Source organism: Chaetodon trifascialis, chromosome 13 (assembly GCF_039877785.1).
Source record: "Chaetodon trifascialis isolate fChaTrf1 chromosome 13, fChaTrf1.hap1, whole genome shotgun sequence".
Taxonomy (NCBI): domain Eukaryota; kingdom Metazoa; phylum Chordata; class Actinopteri; order Chaetodontiformes; family Chaetodontidae; genus Chaetodon; species Chaetodon trifascialis.
In genome coordinates, this window is record NC_092068.1 from 11,288,176 (window position 1) to 11,307,981 (window position 19,806).

At 42.1% G+C, this 19,806-nt stretch overlaps 3 protein-coding genes across 5 annotated transcripts in view; 1 reads left to right on the forward strand and 2 right to left on the reverse strand.

The window, feature by feature from the left end:
• Positions 1 to 19,806, forward strand: part of slc29a3 (solute carrier family 29 member 3) — a 79,870-nt gene that overhangs the window by 404 nt on the left and 59,660 nt on the right. The window contains exons 2-7 of one of the 2 annotated variants that reach the window (XM_070976941.1): positions 1,360 to 1,473; positions 1,567 to 1,996; positions 2,725 to 2,807; positions 3,368 to 3,594; positions 4,165 to 4,327; positions 4,743 to 5,370. In XM_070976941.1, coding sequence (XP_070833042.1) covers positions 1,673 to 1,996; positions 2,725 to 2,807; positions 3,368 to 3,594; positions 4,165 to 4,327; positions 4,743 to 5,367 — 1,422 coding nt within the window. In that variant the 5' untranslated portion in view covers positions 1,360 to 1,473; positions 1,567 to 1,672 and the 3' untranslated portion in view covers positions 5,368 to 5,370. Of the gene's footprint in view, positions 1 to 1,359; positions 1,474 to 1,566; positions 1,997 to 2,724; positions 2,808 to 3,367; positions 3,595 to 4,164; positions 4,328 to 4,742; positions 6,150 to 19,806 lie in introns of those variants that run through there. The other variant, XM_070976940.1, reaches the window with a different exon arrangement.
• On the reverse strand, positions 6,528 to 16,263 carry psap (prosaposin). Of its 2 annotated transcripts, none has more exons than XM_070976938.1 (14): positions 16,141 to 16,263; positions 12,634 to 12,767; positions 12,376 to 12,450; positions 12,138 to 12,263; positions 11,083 to 11,301; positions 10,841 to 10,984; positions 10,667 to 10,723; positions 9,435 to 9,620; positions 9,220 to 9,312; positions 8,931 to 9,114; positions 8,420 to 8,583; positions 8,259 to 8,339; positions 7,943 to 8,050; positions 6,528 to 7,299 (listed from the first exon to the last, which is right to left on the reverse strand). In XM_070976938.1, exons 1-14 carry the CDS (start codon positions 16,172 to 16,174, stop codon positions 7,264 to 7,266), a joined length of 1,641 nt encoding a protein of 546 aa, XP_070833039.1. In that variant the 5' UTR covers positions 16,175 to 16,263; the 3' UTR covers positions 6,528 to 7,263. The 2 variants fall into 2 exon arrangements, with proteins under 2 accessions (XP_070833039.1, XP_070833038.1); XM_070976937.1 differs by having other exon boundaries at positions 10,661 to 10,723.
• Positions 17,059 to 19,494, reverse strand: mrps6 (mitochondrial ribosomal protein S6). Its single transcript, XM_070977965.1, has one exon. It carries the CDS (start codon positions 19,360 to 19,362, stop codon positions 19,030 to 19,032), a length of 333 nt encoding a protein of 110 aa, XP_070834066.1. The 5' UTR covers positions 19,363 to 19,494; the 3' UTR covers positions 17,059 to 19,029.

A 19,806-nucleotide genomic window follows, 5' to 3' on the forward strand; every position in this document is an offset into this window, starting at 1 on the left:
GTGTGCAGTGGTGGGAGACACGCCTGAAGCTCTAGTGTGTTACGTTAATTGCTTCTCCTTGGGTAAGCATCATGTGAATTCTGGTTCCTCATTAGTGGCACACATGATGCTTTCGGATGCAAGGTCAGCTTTGTACGGACGTGTCGCAGTGAAGAGTTGAAGTAATAGCCTCATATTGTGCAAGCAAGATCTGCCAATGCAAGCCTATTTCTGTCAGCGGCAGAAATAGGACTGGGGACCGCAGCTCTGTATCTCGTGACTGTTCCTCCACGCACCATTTACTTCACTACATGTGAGCAACACTTTCAGACGTGAGAAATGTGAGATTGCTGAAAATCCGTGTAATGTGTCAAACAATCACATGCCTCAAGAGAGTAAGTGTGGTAAACGCCGAGTGGCTTTATCTGATGGAGCATTTAGAAAAACCCCACCGTGTGTGGCTGTAGTCAAACCTGCAGTTTCTTCATTCAGAGGGCTGATTCCTGCTGTGGGAGAGCAGAGGGTTCACATCCACACACTGCTGACTAATGCTAACAATTCCAGCATCTGTGAGCGTGGTCGTTTTTGCAGAAAGAGGTCAGGAGATATTCTGTCTTCAGTTAAGGATATTTATTAACACACTGATAAAATAGAGAACATGTACATGGATCTCAGTCTCAGTCTGCAAGCAGTTAGCTGCAACCACCCGCCAGAATGAGAATGCCTGACTTACGATTATACAGAGTTTTAAAAAGAAATGTGCAGCTATCTGATTGGTCAAAACAGGTGGTGATCATTGTGGTTAAGAGTTTAGTGCTCCCTCCTTGGTCCACAGGCTGGTCCCATCCTGTTGGCACACGACCCATCCAATCCATAGGAGACAGCGCCCTGAAAGAGAAGATAGCTAGACCCCCCCTCTATATGTAAATTATGTGTTACCTGACACGAGATATCTTAAGTTTCGTTGTCTGTGTTTTCTGAGGTTACTGAAGATCACATTGCCTGTGTGGCTATGTGTGTGCAGCTTATATTTACTGAAGGGCATGTTGATTGTATTACTATGTGCATGTAGCTTATTAAGAGATGAGAGTAAATATTTAACTCTAACACATCCCCACTGATATTGTTGGTACACCGAGGAAAGGACAATGTGTTCATGTCACTTTCCACATCGGAATCATGATCATATTGTGTAATTGTCTAGCTTTCTGTCCCCATTGAGGAAGCAGCTTATGTTTCGTGTTTGATGTTGAACATCAACCAAATACAGATTCTCCATTTTGTGTCTTGCATTATTTTACCTGTGTATCTGTAAAGCGATACATTTGCAAAATATCCGTCGGTATGTCTAGGATTTACTGATAATTCTCTGTACTGCAGCATCACAGGATCTGGACATTTGGACAGGTCTCTACCAGCGACAGCACAGAGGTCTCTCCAGACTATGGCTCTGCAGCAAACACAGTCTGTTTTTTCCTTTCTGGACAAGTAAACGTAAGCATCATCCAAACGCCACTTATTCCAAAAACATAATCATTTTGCAGTGATTTTTTTTCATGATTTTCTTCCTCTTCTCCTCCTTCACAGCTTTCTTTTCAACACTTCCTGTCTCGTTGTTCTTCTGCTGTCTCGACCTTCCCCTTTTTCTTCTCTCGTCTTCACTTTGTGAGCGTCCTGTATTCTGTCTGTGAAAATGGACGACACAGAGCCGGTGCAGCCCAGTCTCAACTCCTCCTACATCCCGTCTGCTCTTGACAGCCACCAAGAATCTGAGGATGAGGACACAGAGGACCAGAATCCCTCTGCGTCGCTTCTGCCCAAGCAGTCATCTGTGCCTCTGGCTGTGCGCTACTGTCCAGAGGACTCTTACTGTTTGGTATATATCATCTTCTTTCTGATGGGCATCGGCTCCTTGCTGCCCTGGAATTTCTTCATAACAGCCAAACACTACTGGCTCTACAAACTGAGTAATAACACTCATGGCAGCAGCAGTGCGGAGCAACATTCAGACCTCAGTGTGAGTGAGAAGGATACTAAATACCTCTGCTCTATGTTTATTGTTGTGTTGTCTACGCAGGCAGAGGCACATTTGTGCATGCTTGTCATGTTACTGTGACGATCCTGTTGTGAGGACTGAGCGTACTTTCACATCTGACAGCGATCTCTTGCAGCACAAGTTTGCAATTAGACAGGCCAAAAGGCTTGTTTATCGTAATTCAGTTCAATGTAGAGGGAGTTAGAGTCAGGCTGGTCAAGTAGATATGCTTCCAAAATATGTGGAATTTATTTACTTTTTTCAAGAGGAAGCAGACGCTCTTGATATCTGTCAGCAGAAAGAACCTCACAGCATCAGGAAACAGTGAAAAATCATAAAAAAAACACCTTCACATCTGAATAATGAATTCTTTGTTTTCTAAGTTAGAGGCAGCTGTTCTGCCTCTACCTGTACTCACACCTTGCAAAGCTTGCCATTGCAGAGGAGATGTAATTGATTCATGATTGCTGAGCAAAAGAAAGTCTGATAATTCCACGAAATGGTCCAGATGAATTCTGTAGATGTCTAATATTCTGAGATCAATGCTTGATTTGATTTAGTATCCAAGGCAAAGAAAAGGAAAGGAAGACTTTGTTTTTGTGTTTCTCCTCTCCCACTTACTTCCTCTTGCTTTGTTTTACACACTGTGTGAGTGTGTCTTCTCATATTCAAGCAAATTTAAATGTTTTGTCTTCTCTGCAACTTCACAGGCCTACTTTGAAAGTTATTTGGTCATTGCCTCCACGGTGCCCTCTGTGCTGTGTCTGATACTGAACTATCTCCTAGTTAACAGGTTGAGTCCTCACACACACACACACACACACACACACACACACACACACACACACACACACACACACACACACACACATATGCATACACACAGGACATTCCTCTCAGGTTTTTGACTTTGTTGAGTCTCATGCTGCTCCCCATAATGTACTTACAACAGAAAGTGTCTTTAGTGCTTTTCTGTCTTTTGTTTTGTCTCTAGATGTTTGGATTTTCCATTGGCCTATATGTCGTATCTTTCCAGATAAGAGTAATATCATTTACTCTGTGAGCTGAAATGCTCTGCTTCTCTTTCAGTTCTCTCTGGACTTTGGTCAGTCAGTGCTTGACTGAGATAACACGGAGCAAAGGGGATGTTTTGTTATTTAGTACATCTCCTCTGGAGGAGAGTACATTTTATATTTGTCGTTTACATGGATAATTAAGAACTTAGTGTCACACATATGCGTTGTACACAGACTGTACTCAATGAACAGTTTCTGACTTGTTCCAACAGCACTGCTTCTTTTTGTTTGTTTGATAAACTCCCACCTAATCCCAGTACATCTGCGTTGCCTGTAGGTTGTCCTCAAACGTGCGGATCCTGTCATCTCTTTCTGTCATCCTGTTGATATTTGTGGTGACCACAGTGCTGGTGAAGGTGGACGTGTCAGGCTGCAGGGTGGAGTTCTTCATCGGCACGCTGGCCAGCGTGGCTGTCATCAGCGGAGCCTCCAACCTCTTCTCTGGCAGCGTGTTCGGGATCAGTGGCCATTTCCCCATGAGGATTTCTCAGGCCCTTATATCAGGTACAGTCCTCATCCAGGTCAGGAAGGTCATCCTGTCTATACTTTGGTGTTTGTAGCTCTTATACAGTACCATCATACATATACCTTTTCCGCTGTCTTGAAATCCATGCAGTATGAACTATTTAGCAGCTTCATTAAGGGTTTAGTGACAAAATAACTTTTCTTCACTATCTATACTGTAAAAGATATGTGGGACACATTATTGTCATGATGGCATCTGTGTGTGTGGACACACTCTGGTGAGAACGTAGCTTCCCCCTATAGAACAGATGGTGGACTTCATTTTGGAGGACCTTGTAGCATATATTTGCATTTTAATGAACAATCCGTGATGTTGCTCAAAATACTTAATGCCTTAAACACAAGGTGGGAAAGTTTGTTGAATGTCATCTCCCTCAGTCCCTCATTTCCTGTCAGCTGTCTGAAAGGCAAAAAAAAAGATGGATGAATAGTTAAATTTCATATATAGAGTTAATTATGGTGGGACACGAGGGAGCTTAAGGGTCTCTTGTTAGCAGACTGCATAATTCAAAAGCTGAGGTCTTTGTTCTTTTTCTTTTTTTGTCTCAGGCCAGGCCATGGGAGGCACGTTGAGTGCAGTAGCATCAATAACGGACCTTGCATTGGCAAAGGATGTGACAGACAGTGCCTTGGCCTACTTCCTGACAGCTGACATCTTCATCCTGCTCTGCATCATCATGTATCTGCTGCTGCCCAGGCTGGGATATTCGCGGTCAGTAGCAGCCATATATGTTCTGCTTCCTATATAGAAACGTACCCCACCAATCAAACCTATGTTTTCATTTACAAATGAAGGTGCTGCTAACATCCTTGTATCTTGTAAAATGTACTTCTTCTGATTCTGGGTATTATAGATGATGGAGTTGAACAGTGTGCATTATGTGCAACCAGATGGTGCCAAATTACGTCAGAGTAATTGGAATAAAGATTCTAAACTTACCTGTTCCAGTTACTTTGTTTTTGCATTTTAAATTCACAGTTGCTGTTTGATTCGGGTCAGTAGCCGTGCACTCTATTAAAGAAATCACTGTTGTAGTTTTTACATGCAATATTTACTTCTGCCTTTAACATAGTTGGACTGGTGAAATTGAAAAAGTCACTTGAAAGTGCATTCTGCTTCTCTCTAGACACTACATGCTGGCTGCAACACATCCACAGGTGATGAGTGAGGGGGGAGCAGCAGCAGGCGCAGGGAGCACAACGTCCGTCCCACCACTGCAGACTATCCTCAGGAAGACGTGGGTGCTCGGCCTGAGTGTCTTCTACGTCTTCTGCATCTCTATCATGGTGTTCCCTGCAGTATCTTCAGGGATCCTGTCTGTCCAAAAAGACAGCGGCAGCCCATGGACCACCACTTACTTTGTGCCCCTCACCACTTTCCTCCTGTACAACATGGCAGACTTCTGCGGGAGGCAGGCCACAGCTTGGCTGCAGGTTCCCGGTCCCACCAGCCGAGTCTTGCCTGTACTGGTGCTGTGTCGCTCTGTCATGGTGCCACTCCTCATGTTGTGTAACTACCAGCCAAGGCACCACATCCAAACTGTGCTTTTCACCCATGACGTGTTCCCTGTAGTCTTTAACTGCCTGTTAGGCCTCACTAATGGCTACCTAGGCACTCTGCCAATGATCTATGGTCCTAAGGTTGTACCTCGGGAGCTGGCAGAGGCCACAGGAGTGGTCATGTCCTTCTTCCTCATTCTGGGACTGACTGTTGGATCGGCCTTCTCCGTGCTTATCGTGCACCTTATCTAAGCAGTATCCTGGTCATTGAAAGTGGAAAAGTGAAGCTATACAGCAGACGGTACCTGGACAATGGTGAATACCAGAACCTCGGAGCACCGATGTAAAGTGGTAAATCCAGTTATCTGCCATGAGAGAAAAATGCTGCTCTTAACCATAGAGTCTTAACTCCTTCATACCTCACATTAATGTGTCATGTTTACTCAGATGTGGGCTCATGGTGTGAGCCTCAGGGCTGTGTCTGCCTTGGTTTCTACATATTAGCGATCCGTGCAGTCCAAAAGGGACACTTGATGTAACAACAAAGCTTTAATTTTTTTCCTTACATAAAAACACATTTTGCACAAATTTATTTGGTTTAAGGGGTGAAAATTTGTGGTGTACAATAAGTTGATGTGTAGAGGGTGGTTGTCATTTTAGTTCAACTTTAACAATACAGACGGCAAAGAAGCAGCACACCTGATCGAGGCGTAGTCAGATAAACGTGGCTACTTTTTGATAATTGTTTGTTGTGGTTCATACATCTGAAGACTTTTTACCCAAGCTTGAGCAGACTTTATAACTCCAATATTTCCTGTAACTTCTGTCATTTTCAAATGTGCATTTGAGCTGCAGTCCATTGGAAGTGATGTAGCCACTGTATCCTTGTAAATATTTAATGTTTAAAAAAAAATTTTCGACACAAACTATAAACCTTTGTCTGCATTTTTAATATTTAGATTTTTTGTTGTATAGCATCTTTGCAACTTGGCCTGTAAGTAGCACTTTTTTTTTTTTTTTTTCCTTTAGTTCTCAGAAGCTACAAATAATGTAAAAAATGGCTAGCAGCCATCTGAGGCAACTTTTTAATCCTCCATAAACTGATCATCCTCTTGTAGCAAGATGGATGCAAATGCCTTGGAGGAATTAGTCTAGAGATTTGTTGTGCACAGTCATTTGGAACGATGGTAGCAGTAATTTATGAAATCTGCAGATTATAGGCTAAAACAGTTTTGTTCCAAAAGCACTGAATATCAAAGGTTGAGCACAGTGTTGAGTTCTTTAAAATGACCTGAAAACGACTGCAGAAATGATCAACCTGTAATAAACAAGGAACTAGTTAGGTTTATATGACCTGCTTGATAAGAATACTGATCTGAAATCAGAGGACAGCAAAAGAAGAAAATGAAACAGTGGATTGGGATCGTTTTAATTGTTAAAAATTTACAGATCACCTGACAGTCGACTCAGGACTGGAAGCAAACAATCGAATTTGTGATGCTTTCTGCATGTTAGAAACGCAGTGATTTACAAACAGTAGGAAGAGTGCAAACAATGGGAGGCGAGTGGGAGGTGCACTGAGAATAATAACCTCCATATCAGCTCCTTAAAACAAGAACACAAACAGTTTCTACAAAATACAAATTTTGCTTTAAGGATCATACTGCTAAAAGTAATGCCAGTCATTCTTCACACACTGAGCCATCTCATCTAGCGGGGGGCAGGGGTTCTGAAGACCACTCAGAACAGCAGCCGTTTGGTGCTGTGTCAACATTATACAACAACTCGAAAGTGTTCTAACACACCTCACCCAGAAAGCAATGTAAGCAAGTAAAACCCAAATGATGCAAAACTGATAAGCTCTACAGCGAAGCTTTTGGATGTCTGCTCAGTGAAGTAGTAACAGGCCAAGCTGCAGGCCACCATACACAATCACTCCTCACCTATACCCCCCCCAAAAAACAACCAAAAAAACAGAAGTCCAGTCCCTTTCCACCATGACATCATCAAAAATATCACAAGGAATTTAAACAGAAATTGCGGTCACGAAAGTCCATTAAAAAAGAAAAACAGGACAAAAATTAAAAGGGGGAAGCAGCACTACAGTATTTTTTAATTCCCTACAGGTCATTTTGTGCTCCTCCTCCTCTATATCCACACATGGTCTTTGCAGTGAGCCACAGCCTGAAAGACAGAAACAAGTGGTTACTTGTTGGGGAAAAAAAAAAATTTTACAAAATCAGTTAATTAGTTTAAGGAATCAGTTGTGGTATCCAATCAGCTACAAGAGAATCATCTATTGGGCAGCATTAGTCTCTGCAGTCATGGCCAAAACGAGTAGGTCGCCACCTTTTTCCAGGCATGCCTCCTCTCAGAAACTGAAAAAAGGCCATGCTCTACAGTTTCAAGGTGGACACCCAAGATGAGTGTCTACAATTCAGTAACTGACCAAATGTGACATATGATCACAATCTGCTGAGACATTTGTGTGAAACTTCATAATCAGGGTATAAATTCTTGAATTCCTGACACTCGCATTGACCTTAGACCACCAAATTCTAATCAGTTTGCCTTGAGTCCAAGTGGATGTTTGTGCCAAATTTGAAGAAGTTCCTAAGATATCGCTCTCATGCAAATGGAATGGAGGGACAGACAATCTGAAAAGCCATTGATGGCGTGGAGACATGAAAAGGATCATATTATTTATAATATATTCACTCAGTCATATTGATCCAGCTTAGTTTCACTCCATATATCCCCCCGGTCATCCTCGACCGCCTGCAGTCAGACACGTGTTTGGGTGTCAGAGTATGATGGAAATACTCACACTGCACATAGTTGCGGTCTCCATGTTCTTGCACCAGAATGCAGGTCCCCAGCTGCACTGCTCCGTTCCCAGCAGCCTGTGCTCAGCTTCAGGACAGGCTCCCACTTTCTGTGTACACACACACACAAACAAACAAACACAGCTCAGATGCTAAACCGGCTGCAGGACTGTAGTGTTCATTGACATTAGCTGCAACATCAGGAATGACTTCACTTGTTGTGGATAAAGTGAGTAATCATGTTTCCTGGAAAAACGGGTAAGGTAGACAAAGTGTTCACATTACTTGTCTTGTTATTTAGCTCTGGATTAATCTTACCATGCACACAAAGTCTGGGTCGAGCATCTGGAGCAGCAGCTGGACAAGCAGTGGCTCATACTGTTCAACCAGCTGGTCACACTGTTGACACAGACAAGCACAGGTTAATATAAGGCTGAGGACAGGTCAAAGTTCCACAAGGTAAGAAGACAACTCCTCACCTCGGCCTGGAGAGCGTCGGGCAGGAAGCTGCAGGCTTTCCTCACAGCCTCCTCAATCTGTGCCTCAGTAGCATTCTTCTCCAGAATCTCATCAACATAAGTAATGGCCATCTTGCACACCTCGCAGTAGCCACCAGCCTTGAAGCGACTACGGTCAAGTGCAGCTGCAAAGGTTTGGAAAAGAAACCACTGTTGTTACCCATACACCTTCAGCTTCACCAGCAAATAACAGACCATACAGTAGGGTGGGGTTTCCTCTGAATTTCATCAATTCCACATATCAATTCCAATATTATTTGAAAAATAAATAAATGAAATATTGCTGTCTTTCCTGTTCAGATTTTACCCATTTCTTGATATTTTGGATTCAGTTTTATTTTCAAACTGAATTTCTGTTCCTAACCCTTCAATACACTGAGATGTCACACTTAATGGAGCATTTTGAGCAAAATGTAATGCTCCTAAATATGACTTTCGCACTACATCTCTGAAGCATCTCTGCTGTACTTACGGACATATGTGCGCCTGGCACCGTTGCAGAGTGCCAGCACTGTGCAGACAGTCTTGGGGTCAGCCTGCTGCAACAGCAGCTCAATGATGGCCTGGCCGTAGGTTTCGATCAGGTCCTTACACTGCCCAGTCAGAGAGGAGGGCAGAAACGTGCACACCTTCTCCACAGCTTGAATGACCTCCTCCTGAGGTCAAAGAAAAATAGATCAGCTTGGCACCTCTAACTAAGTGGCAGTGGTTTTGTGGATTTTCATGGCGATATGGCATACTGCTAGTAGCGCACATCCCACCTCTGTTGCCTGATCCTCCAACCTAGCCTCCAGCTCCTTCATCACGAACTCACAGATGGCACACAGTGGGGAATCACGGACACGCACCATGGGCTGGAACACAAAGAGCCCGATCTCATGTGCATTTACAATACTGTGCTGTAAAGCTGATTTCTATCTTGCATCATTATCTAGTCCTGATGAGAGTCAGCAGTATGGTGCCCACCATGACTTACCATAGCAGACTTGTCAGTGGCAGACTCCACCTTGGTGGCAGGGAAAAGCTTGACAGCAGGTACGGTTTTGGCAGCAGGTACGGTTTTGGCAGCAGGTACGGTCTTGGCAGGCTGCAGCTTCAGCATGGGAGTGGACTTCTTCATAGCGGTACAGAAGCCAGCATGGACACAGATATCCTTGGGCTCCTGACAAAAGAAACAGACAATTACTTCAGGATACACAGCCAACAGTCTGCAAAACCTTCCACACTGCATGCTGTTAGCATAAACCATGTGTTTCTACTCTGCATACCATTCCACAGCATTACCACCCATGCAATATGCACAAGTTTCTATGAGAAAAACAAACCAAAAAAAAAACAAAACAAAAACATCTAATGCAGTCTTTTTTTTCCAGTACCAAACACACAGCAACATAGACCCATACTGCCCAAAAAAAAACGTTTACTTGTGCAGCCCTGACTATGAGGCATCCAACAAGATCAGCCACATTGTTATAGAAAGAACAGCCACATACAGCACAATCAAGATGGTACTTTTTTTGTTCAGTGTTGGTGAAGACGAATACATCCCTCAGCTGCCTTCTTTAATCACAAGCCTTCTTTAAATGTGAGAGCACGAGAGAGAATCTTAATGTGGCCTTTCGCTGTAGTGATCCAACAGGCACATAAGTGTCAAAACATCAGCCAGATGAACAAGAGTGTTCAGGTTTAGTAAAGTCGTCTCACTTCTAATTAGATTATCATGTACATGAGTATGTACAGTGACAGGTGAGTAGCGCTAGGAGCGGACAGCACAAGAAGCGAGAGCTAAGGGTTAAGAGGCTACAGGCTGAACACAGAGAGACCTACCTGTTCCTGGGGAGCGGCACACAAAACCCAGAGCAGGAGAAAACAGAGCAAGACAACATGAATGGAGGGGAGAAACGTAACACAGGCGAAAAAGACAGCAGAAAGTAAGGAAAAAAAAATTACAAGACAGAAAGTGATTCAAAGGTGTGAATAAATTAAAGTCAGCAGGCCAGGTGGTGCTGTAAGACTGGATATGGGCTTAGCACCACCAAAGCGCACAAATTACCACAGACTTATTAGTTTGGATGTTCATTGAGCTCATTATTGAATATTAGAGTAACATAATGGCCATTCATGTTATAATATGGCTTAAATATGCAAACAAAAAAAGGCTTTTTGGAACTTTTTAAAAATAAGAAGTGGGAGGGTTAGAACACTCACCATGGACATGAGCTGCTCAACAACAAGGACGCCGTACTGGCCGACATACTCCTTGCACTACAGTGAAGAAGAACAGTTAATACACAGCATTTTCAGATGGGGGATATTTTATCAAAAGTACAATACTAAAAACATCCATTAACCAAAGCTCCTCCACCTGTGTGGTGTTCTCACCATTGCAGACAAGCTTGGCCCCAGTAGGTCACACTGGTTCTCAATATTCTCAATGAGAGAGTTGACAAATGAGGAGTTGGCCTTTGCTTCAGCTTGGGCATCAGTCAGGAACTTGATGCAGTCCTGACACACAGTGTCACTTTCCTACAGGAAAGGTAACATTCAGGGACAAATGAAGACGATGTGCATCATCAGTGGGTGGGAAGCATATTGCTGGTGCAGATGGAAGTTAAGCAGTGTACCTTCTTTGGAGACTCTGGTTTGGGGGGCTCCTCCTTGGGGCTCTCCTGAGGATAGAGGAGCTCAGGCACATTGAGGAGGAAGGGAGCCACCACTCTCTGGGAAAGGTCAATGGCAGGGATTTCATTGGACATGAGCTGCTCCTGGGCATGAGCCTTAGCCAGGGCTGCCTGCTGAGACCGACACAGCCCCATGGCGCCACACACCACACTGGGATCCTCCTAAAACAAACACAATTTAAAATTACTTCAATAATTGGCACATTTTTAAAGTTACATTATCATGCTGTATTTAAAAAGTCTTGTACACGTTAGCTGTAACCTGAAGCAAATACACTACTCCTTGCTTTAAAGCCTGGATGACCCATATAGTCAAATGCGTTTAAAAAGAAATTGAGCTTGAACAAGATATCATAAAAGTATATACAAAATGAGTGTGCAAAGTAATACAAATGGATGTGCAAAGTCAATTTGGCTACAAAAGGATGTGCAAGTTGAATTTGGAAAAAACTGTATACAACAGGATGCGCAAAGTTCAATTGGTCAAATATGTGTATTGATAGGATCTGTGAACAACTGCATCTTTTGTTTCCCAAGTGGCTGTAGCAGGTGAGAGGTGAAACAAAGCCACAGCAAGTGGTCCAAGTCATGAGGTTCAGTATTGCACAACGACGACTCTGTTCCCACTAGACTTGGACTGGCTTCCCCATCAATAGCTCTTATTCAGCTCGTTGCACTTTGCTCACAGCCACTTCTTTTGCCTTTTTTTGACACAGAGCTGCAGATGAACCATTTACTAAAGAGTCTTAGATGAAGCTGAACTTCATTAACTTTCAATAAAATCTTTGTCAAAACTTGTTTCCAACTTATTTGAAAGCATTTAATATGATACTAAATGCTAACTTTGTAAAGGCACCATTAAAAAGAAGCAATCTTCATGTGCCTGGTCTGATACTTTGGTTGACTATTGCGACACTGGACCTTCCACCACAGGTTTTTGATCTACATTTAAACTGACAACAGGCTAAGACTTGGACCAACAGGTTGATTGTGCTCACCAGTTCTCCTTTAATAATTCCCATGAGAATGGGGTAGTAGTTATCCACCATCTCTTTGCACTCTGCAGTCAAACCTTGATCAGGGATGAGCTGGCAGGCCTTCTCCAGGTATCCAAGAACCTCAGCCTGCACTCACAGAGATAAACAGTATGAGTCTTCCACATTCTTGTTATATTTGCTGGCAACTCATTTGGCTATCCCAATGTTCAGAGATTTATTTTATTTTTTAAAATCTTACCTCAGTGGCATTGTCCTTCAGTATCTGCTCCACCACAATCAACACCTCTTTGCACAAGTCACATGGCACTGATTTCTGAAAGCAGACATTTAGGTGTGCATATAAGAAAACAATTCCACTTATTAAATATACAGAATATCCAGAACACAAGTAAATTTGTGAAACAGAGAGAGAAGCATGTGCCTTCTGTCAGTTATACATTTCAATGATACTTTGGTATTAAAAAAAAAAAAAAAAAAAAAAAAAAAAAAGTCTCACCATCTGGGGCTTGTTCCACACGTTCTGCTGGCAGTGAGTCACAGCTCCACACAGAGACGCAGTCTTTACATTCTGACACCAGTAGGGGGGACCACGAGCGCACTCCTCTGTGCCAAGCAGAGGGGTTGCTACAGCTGCAAAGAAGACAGTCAAATTTCAATAGTCAAATTTCATATTTGTGAAGACCTTTACTACAGAGGTCAGAAAACCATCACATGACAAAACCACTTTCCTGGAGAGGTTATTACTCCATCATGAGGAAAATAAGGTTAAAGCAGATTCTTCAGATTGAAAGTTCCGTTTCTTCCTTTAGGAGGCACTGCATCTTTTTGTTTGACGTATCTAGAATAGACATGTTAGAAAGTCATCCAGATTGTAGATTATCTACAACCCGGATTCCAAAAAAGTTGAGACTGTATAAAATTTAAATAAAGCAGAATGTGATCATTTGCAAAACCTTCTTGAAATACTGTATACTCAACTGAAAACAGTAAGAAGACAATATATTCAAAGTTTTACCTCGTCAACTTCATTGATTTTTTTGATCTCAGCAACATGTTTCAAACAAGTTGGGACAGGTGCAACTAAAGACTGGGAAAGATGTGAAATGGTCCCAAAACACCTGTTTGGAACATTCCACAGGTGAACAGGTTCATCACGTTTGGGTATGAAAGGGACATCCTGGAAAGGCTCAGTCGTTCACAAGCAAGGATGGAGAGAGGTTCATCACTGTGTCAGTGGACATAGTTCGTATAAAAAGGACTGTGGTCTGTTTTTATTTGCTTTTCACGCAGCGTCCCAGCTTTTCTTTGGAAGAAGAACAGAGCATGTAACATTTTATCACAATGAATTTCTTAAGAGTGGACACGATGGTTTTATCAAACCTAATGTCAGTGATGACCAGATGGGGAAATTCAAGGCAAACACACTTCCTCAAAACATTAACATGGGAGGAAGTTGATAAAATTTCACTTTCAACTATGACCACTCTCTGTTCTGCAGATTTCTGAGAAAAAAAAAAAAACCTCTGCAGGAAAGGAGGGCAAAAAGGTCAACCGAAACAAAGTCAACTGAACTTTAAGATGTTTCAATTATTTAAAGTGAACTTTTACCTCTGAGCTACCAAGTCTGATAAACATGAACTTCTTAAATTTGGCATTAAGGTCACTTAAAGACAGATTCAATCATCTGCCCTGTCAGTATGCTCCAGCCCTACTCCACCCAAGAAAAATCAGTGGGGCTTGCCCTGTCAAAGCTAGAAGTTGTTCAAACACTGAACACGATAGATAGATAAATAAATACTCTTGACTGTTTCATAACTGCACCAAAGGAAAACACCCTAAATCCTATCAGCTCAAATCACTAAGTCACATTAGCATATGCCTCTCTAGTATGATTCACCACCACCCAAAACCAGACTGTCCAAACAAATCAGAAAGCAACAGACCATGACAAACCACCACAGGGAAATTTATTATTTACACATGCATCACAGTTGCAGATGTTAGTGTACATATTATCTTCTGGGTAAATGCAAAAAAGAGGTAATTGTTCACAGTTCTCCATTTTATTGAAGTGGAAAAGAACCTAATAGTGCGTAGCACTGTTTCCTGCTTTCACGACCACTTCTTTAAAGCCTGCTTAAAGGGGGGTGGGGGGGCAGCATAGGAGTCACCCAAGTCCAGTGAATAGCCTCTGGCAATAACGATCAAGAGCTGGCACTGACAAACATTCATATCACCCAGTTACACCACTGTGAGACCCCCCCTGCTTATCATTCTTACCAACAGAGTTACAGTGCAGGCAGGGCACTCCCACCCTCCTCTTCAGTCACATGATCAGTCAGACAAAATAACAAGCTGTCCTCAAGGAGACACAATGTACCAATGAGGAGGACATCTCTGCACAAGATTTTAGCACTGCAGTAAAGCATTTACAGCTATCAAGGCAGTACACAGCCACATATGTCATGTGCTGTATATTTCTATTGGCTTTCTGTAATCATCCAAAAAAGAAAAAACAGTCATCCATTAAAGAATACAAGTTTATTTTTACTTTCTGAGAAATCAGCAAAAAGGGCTATAACATCTATAGGTCTATCTTTGACTCACTTTCTGTGACTGGTTCTGAAACAGAAAACTCATGATAATGTGAGTGAATCAGCATCACATGACACACCTCTGCCCAAGAGGCTGTAAATAGGATTCAGATCGCATTGTTCAACAACAGCAAGCGTCCTATGAAACACATTCAGTATAGCAAGCTACACGTCAGTTTAACTCAACAGCTACGGATTAGCAGAGAGTATACATACTTGTTGAGCAATGATTGTGCCCAAAGCTTGTGATAGGAACTATTTGGAAATGACTGCATCGAGCACGTGTAAGAATGTGAAAGTGCAAAGGTGAACATTATGTAAAATCCTTTTTAACCAGAAGACAAACTGAAGATAAGCGGTAAATACACAAAGCACACATACTGTAAGAAAAGAGTATTGTCAATAGACTGCAAGAAACCACCGCCTGTGCTCTGATAAGAAATATAAAATGTCATTCACTCCACCATGTCATCAAGGCCAAGCCAATATGTAATCGTATAGAAAAGCTTGTTGTATGCAAGTTATACATTACCTCATTTCAGCAATAACTTCTGTCGATTTCACTGACCCACTTTTGTTTGACCATAAAGATAAGCTAGCTAGGCCAATTGTTGCACAAGTGCGCATGAAGACAGAAACAGGTATCACTACTCAAATCCAGAGGAACAAAAACCGAGAACAACCGACATTTTACGTAAAAGCTGAAATGAATGTGTCTGGTTTAGCAAATCTTATCTGGACTTCCTCGTACATCCAAACCAATAGTCAACATCACCGCTAAAGTAACACACATTAGGTGGTTGAAACAGGTAAATTAGGGCGGATCTGAGAGATTTGTTTTGATGACAAAACACAAACCTATACCGAAATGAAAGTGTTAGTTAGCTAGCGGCTCGTGTAACATGCTTTCAATATCAGTTCATACATATCTACAAGAACAAATACTGACTCAATGCAGCCAAAATTTTAATTGCAGGCTAACGTTGTCGTAATATTTAGTTAGCCAACTCGCATTAGCTAGCAGGCTAATGTTAGCCGAGCCGTTGCTGACTGAGGCGAGCCAGCGGGCCAACAATAAAGCCTATAACCCTCAAAGACAAACGGTCAAGATTCAGGAATCACAACTTTTTTGCCACTTTAGTACATTTATCTATAGACACAAAACCAGAGTTTGTCTCCATTTGAATACTAGCTGGTATACACCAGCGTCTCCTGTTTAAGTTAACGTTAGCCGACTTTTTAATGTTTACCAAAGCTAACGCTGCTTTAAACGCTTCCGCGTTTCCATGTTGAAACGCACTTAGTTGCACAAGCAAAGACCCTTTACTGTGTGAGCTGACAGCTGTCTGAATCGTATCACCGCCGGATTACAAAACACCACTCGGTTTTTCCTTGCGTGTTGACATTACCTGAAGACACGAAAAGTAGGGCTAGAAGCAGCATGACTCCGCTGTTTCCGGGCTCGTCTGTCTGTTCTTCGGTGGCCGATGGTGTTCAGTGGAGAATGGTAAGCACTGCAATGCAGGCAGCGACGCTTGTTGACGCCTTTATGTCTCACTGTCAGCTGACTCCTCAACGAGACATGTGACTCTGCCTCGGATTTGCTGTCTGATGATCAATTAGTGGCTTTGACTCAAGAGTCTCTCAAAGCGAACGACATTTTCATTCAAATGCACAAATATCTAAGTACCATGCTTGTGAGACGAGTGTTGTTTTTAATCGTTGTGCATTGTTGGAGGAGAGCTGTGGGTTAATTATTCTACAGCTTTATGTTTCCACACTGAACACCAGGATATTTACATTACACTTGATTAGCTTATCAAGTCTAATGTCAGGTTAATGTCATGTTTTCTAAGTATCTAAATCGAAAGCCATTTAAGAGACTTAAGAGATTCAGTGCTAATTTCTACCCACTTAAAACTGTTTAAATGATCCCTCGTCTATAAACGCATGCTGTGATTACTGTGTGTTTGGACTTCCACAATATAAAAGCCATTTCAGCCAACTAACAAAGATCAACAAGTCTGTGGAAAAAACATCAGTGACCCTGATCTCTTAGAAAATGTCATTCATTTTGATCCACTGAGGACATCTCAACCAAGTTTAAAAGCTCAGTGGCAGTGTCATAGCTGTGTATTACTAACAGTGTTTTCTCAGAGGACAGTGACCAAGCTGGCTACTACTTAACCGCTTAAGAAATGCAAAACTGCATAAACCACACTGAGGTCTGGAATGAAATTAGGAACTGAAATCACCATGACATTATCAAACATCATGTGGAGCACGATGTCTGAAATGTTTAAATAAGTCAAGAAAAACTTGCAGCCAAGACAGAAAAAAGTTGTTTATTATGACATAACATCCAAATTTAGGCCAACAAATATCTCGTATGTCAAACAGGGAAGCATCACACTGTACATCTTCTGGATATGTGCTGTGGAGTTGTGAAAACCTGTAAAACAAAGGGAACAACCATTACACAGGGTTAAGTTACAGCACAGTCAGCACATTGTGATCTCCATAAACAGAGGGTAAAGGACAGCGGCGGCATGAACACATTTCATCAAATCTTTGGAGGGTTGCACGATGACATTTTAGAGCTTGATATCAACATCAATACTTAGGAATTTGACAAAAAAAATACAATAATGATGTATCAGCTTTTGTTAAAGCTCTGCTGCTGTTTCTTAAAGAATTGTGACAAAGATGAAATCTTACGGCTGAAAAATAAACAGTGCCCTCTGGTGGACAAACTAGGTAATAGCGAAATAAAATATTATAAACACAGCTGTACCATTTCTGTACGGCAACTTCTTGTGAACTGGCCTGTGCTGATAGTGGCTCCACACTAACTGTTGCCATGCTGTCATTGGCAGCCATTCTGAGAAACAGGCAACCACATTTTTTTGCCTGGAATAATGCATCAACATCATGAACAAATGTGCAAATTGATGACCTGACAAAAAAATAATGCTAACCTGAGCTAAAAACTAAAAGGAAAGGGAATCTTTGGAAAATTATGCAACACACACACCTCAATAAGGGACGTATCTAGTTCACTAGTTCAAGGTGGCACATCGTATAGGAGCACAAGGATAGACAAGCACTGGAGCTCAAAGCAATACGAGCAGGCAGGTCGAGGACAGAATGTATAACTGCACAGAATCTTGATTACCTAACAGGTGACTAAATACAACAAACATATTATCAGTTTGGGCAACAATAAGCCGATACTTGGCTGCTAGCCTGGCAACCACTTCAAAGTTATTGCTGAGCCCATTAACTGTATAAAACATGGACTTAGTCTCCAAGCCATCACCCATAGGTCATTGTGAAGCTCAGTGACAGTGGTTCCTGCTGTCACCGTTTTGCCAGTGCCTGATTCTGCCAAAGAGCTAATCTAATGGGAACAGGTGGAGCATGGGTGGAGCTGAGGCAGACTGAATGAAGCCTGGTTGCTGAAACCAAGTGGCTAACTGTCACTCACAGTGGCCATGCCCATACTTATACATAACTTTGACCCTTAATTCAATTTAATTCAAAAAAGTGAGTTATATAATAAATTCACCCCTATATAGTTGTCTCTATAGTTGTCTAATTTTACAACTGCTTTTGTAGTTTTGGACTGCACTCCTTTTGGTTCTAGCATGTTAACAAATATTTTAATGGATATTATTGCTTGGAAATTAAAAAAAAAAAAAAAAAAATCACAGATTTTTACATAATAGTAAATCCAATCTAATCTGTTGGTGTTAAAATTCTTTGGCTGCAAATAAACACCTGCATGAGGGGCAGCCCTCATGGACAGCCTTGCTGCCTGATATCATCCATAGTGGATCCATGATGGATTCTTCTGCATTGCTTCTTAATAACCCAGGATGTATTGATATGATCAGTCAATTAATTGGTTAGTCCCCTGACAGAAAATCTGTTAACTCCAATTACTGTGTTTTTAACAACTGATTTCTAAAAAGCAGCAAAACGTTGGATATCACAACTTCACAAGCGTAATGTGTTGTTTAATCTTGGTTTTATGTCACACATTGAATATTAATCACTCTGAGCTCTTCTACAAAAGAAATGAAGTGATCCATTAGGCAGATTAATACATGATGAAAATAATCTATAGTTGAAGCCCCAAATCCATCCATGGAACAGCTGCATGTGTAGACACAAGAATCCCAACATGGGTGAAAACATGACATACAGAAGCGGTGGGTTTCATTTCTCAGCAGGTGCACGGTGAGTGGTACTAGGTGCACTTGGCTTCATCCAAACCAGACAATCCTTACATTTAATCACTGTTGGAGGCCACAGCAGTTACTGGCGGAACCCTGGGCGTCCTTCTTCAGCACAGTGGGCCTAACCACGTCCACATCTCGGTGCAGGTGATCCAGTAAGCCTGTGACGATACTGGGGGGTGCGTAGAAGTCGACCAGAAAGTAAGTCCCTCGGACGTGCCTTTCATTGTGTTTGGTTATCTTGTAGGGAAGCTGTTTCTCCCCCAGATTCTCCAGGTCCCTCACCACCGCGCCCCGCTCCATCAGAGTCCTCACTGTCCGCTGGAGAACAGCTGCTGTCTCCGGCCGCTGCATCGCCTTCAGGATCAGGGCCAGCTCGTAACGAGGCATGGCGTCAACGAACAAATGCTCCGCTCAAACGGTTCAGTTTAGCCGGCACTAGGTTCGTGTCAATGCCAGATTACCCAGTTGAAAGACGACCATGTTATGACACGAGGGACAGGAAGGTCTTTAGTGATGACGTATAAATCACGCGCCTATATTGACAACGACATAGGTGGATAATTAAACGTTTAAAATGAGATGAGCGGTGTAGCAAACGTAGCGCTAAACCAATTACGACGTATACCTTAATCAGTACACTACTGGACTGATTGAACAATAACATTTCATTGTTGTTTAAATCCCGAGAGTAAATTAAAGTAATTCTTCCACGAGTTTCTGGTGACACCAAACCCAAATATCCATCTAATATCAGAGCTGTAGCTTTTCTTTATGCCAAACGCCATTTAGAGAAAACAGTCGGTGGACTTAGTTGCTATCTGGCAATTTCTT

Excerpts from the sequence above, each read along its gene's own strand:
- psap (XM_070976937.1), bottom strand. The coding sequence starts at position 16,174 with ATGCTGCTTCTAGCCCTACTTTTCGTGTCTTCAG. Across the intron at positions 9,313-9,434 it reads CCACTGACAAGTCTGCTATG|CCCATGGTGCGTGTCCGTGA; the intron begins GTAAGTCATGGT and ends TTTGTGTTCCAG. Across the intron at positions 7,300-7,942 it reads AGACCGCAACTATGTGCAGT|GCTGTGGCTCACTGCAAAGA; the intron begins GTGAGTATTTCC and ends TCTGTCTTTCAG.
- mrps6 (XM_070977965.1), bottom strand. The coding sequence starts at position 19,362 with ATGCCTCGTTACGAGCTGGCCCTGATCCTGAAGGCGATGCAGCGGCCG.